The sequence below is a fragment of the Asparagus officinalis genome, chromosome 5, assembly GCF_001876935.1.
Source record: "Asparagus officinalis chromosome 5, Aspof.V1, whole genome shotgun sequence".
Classification (NCBI taxonomy): domain Eukaryota; kingdom Viridiplantae; phylum Streptophyta; class Magnoliopsida; order Asparagales; family Asparagaceae; genus Asparagus; species Asparagus officinalis.
Window position 1 is genome coordinate 92,869,981 of NC_033798.1, and position 2,376 is coordinate 92,872,356.

Genomic DNA, 2,376 nt, shown 5'->3' on the forward strand with positions numbered 1-2,376 from the left:
TAAAAGCTTTTTCAGCGTTGAAAACTTATAATAGTTATAAATGTTTTAATAATCCTCATACGAGATCATATATAATTTTTTGTGGGCTTTTAATTATGTTAATTTATTACTGGAAAACTAATTGTGAGCTCAAATCTCTATATGACAGCGCTTATATTTGCAATGCTCCTGTCCATCTAGCTAAGAGGTTGCATGTAGGAAATTTAGGATAAAACATATGGTGATGTGCCTGTTAAAAGTTGTGTACAGATTCCTCAATAACAAGTTTTTAGAAAAGAAAAAAGAAAAAGAAAAAGAAAATAAAAGTTTACAGATAAACAGCATTGATGTGCAGAGAGATTTCTTTCTTCCCAAAAAAGATCTTAGAGAGAGTAAAAACACCAAAGCTGTTGTCAACAGAAGTAGAGAGCGCAAGATATAATTGCAAAGGGTGAATTACACTATGGCCCCTAACAACTTTCAGCATTTTGCAATTAACCTCCAATAACTTCTAAAATCGCACCAATCCCTAGTTACTATTGAATCACAGAAAACCCACGATAAGTTTTCACATCTTACAGATAATCAAATGACAACTTCAGTCCACATTTTGCATTGACGACACAAAATTATGTGCTAAATGCGGAAACTTATTGAGAATTTCTGCAATTCTAATCGTATTGGGGGTTCAGTGCAATTTTAGAAGTTATTGGGGTTTTACCGCATAATGTTGAAAGTCTTTGTGGGTATAGTGTAATTTATGCAATTGGCAATCTGGCATTCTCTTGGCCAACTGTCCCTGTGGAGGTAACCATAAATCAACTGCTTTAAGGTATACATGATAATGTATGATTAAGGCTTGATCACTAAAGAATTAGATGAGGTAGCACACACTTTAGCTGATACTACCCTTCCCTGAGGTTATAAAGCAGTGTACAGCCAATTCAATGGAGGAGAGAGGCGCATCTATCCAACTGCCGACTTTGCTCGTGGGGCTCTTTAAATAGATTACCAACTTAATCATAACCACATTATATAATTATGGTATAACACCAAACTTTTTATAATATCACAGGGCAGATTACACATGGGAGGAGAAGAGAAGCCAGATTGGATTTTGTGGAGCTCTCCTTTTTAAATGAAAAAGAAAAACATATAATACTCATTCCTTTTGCCATTAACCTCTAATTTACAATGAAGAGAGAGAGAGAGAGAGAGAGAGAGAGAGAGAGAGAGAGAGAGAGAGAGAGAGAGAGAGAGAGAGAGACTGTTACGACCTATAGTATACCAGTTTGGCGTGCTATATATATACTAGGCCCCTACATCTGTTAGAGACTAGATGCTATTTGGCTAGGATTTTAATAAAAGCTAGCTTTGCCTAAATTAAGCTTGCTAGCTCCCATGGTGGCAATAAATACGAGAGTTCTCTACTCTCTTTGCGAAGATAGATTTCTTGAAGGCAAGTGAGAGAGATTTATAGGAGGGGAGGCCACAGGATAAATCATTAATAATGGAGGAAGCTTTTCTTGTGGCTCTTTCTTTAGGTTTGATTCTACTGGCCTTTAGGTTGATCTTAAGCCATTTCCTTCCCTTGTTGCTCAATCTTAGAGCTTCACCAAAAGGGAGTTTTGGATGGCCTCTTGTTGGTGAAACCTTGAGTTTTCTGAGTCCACATAGGTCTAATACTCTTGGGAGTTTTTTGGAAGATCACATCTCTAGGTAATTTCTCATCACTCATTACAGAATTTTATTCTCTACATTTTTGTTTTGTGTTGGCCACTCTGTAGTTAATTACATGTTCTTGCGACAAGTCGTGAATATTACATATGATGTCATATTTTAAGGAATTACATGAAACTAACAAATGATATTTATAACAATCGATCTTAATTTTTCTAGGTACGGTAAAGTATTCAAGTCTCATCTCTTTTGCACCCCTACGGTAGTCTCATGTGATCAAGAACTCAACCACTTCATCCTTCAAAACGAGGAAAAGCTTTTCCAGTGTAGTTATCCAAAGCCCATCCATGGAATCCTCGGCAAGTTCTCAATGATTGTGGTGGTTGGAGAGTCTCACAAGAGGCTAAGAAATTTGGCCCTCACGCTTGTCACAACGATCAAGTCAAATCCTGGTTATATCAATGACATCGAGAGGATAGCCATTCACGTTATAGACTCTTGGAAGGACAAAGGAGGAAGCGTCATCTTTTGTGAAGAAGCCAAAAAGGTTGTAACTAACATAACATCAGTACGTTTGGCTTCTTTTTAACCGCATAGATGACACTTTGTATTTTGTCACAGTTCACATTTAGTGTTATAGTGAATCAAGTACTAGGACTCTCACAAGATGAGCCAGAGAGCGCAACAATCCTTGAGGATTTTCAAACTTTCATGAAG

At 37.0% G+C, this 2,376-nt stretch overlaps 1 protein-coding gene across 1 annotated transcript in view; it reads left to right on the forward strand.

Annotated features, from left to right (window-relative positions):
- Positions 1,320 to 2,376, forward strand: part of LOC109840188 (cytochrome P450 724B1-like) — a 6,040-nt gene continuing 4,983 nt past the window's right edge. The window contains 3 exon segments of the mRNA XM_020408733.1: positions 1,320 to 1,698; positions 1,879 to 2,206; positions 2,281 to 2,375. Coding sequence (XP_020264322.1) covers positions 1,490 to 1,698; positions 1,879 to 2,206; positions 2,281 to 2,375 — 632 coding nt within the window. The 5' untranslated portion in view covers positions 1,320 to 1,489.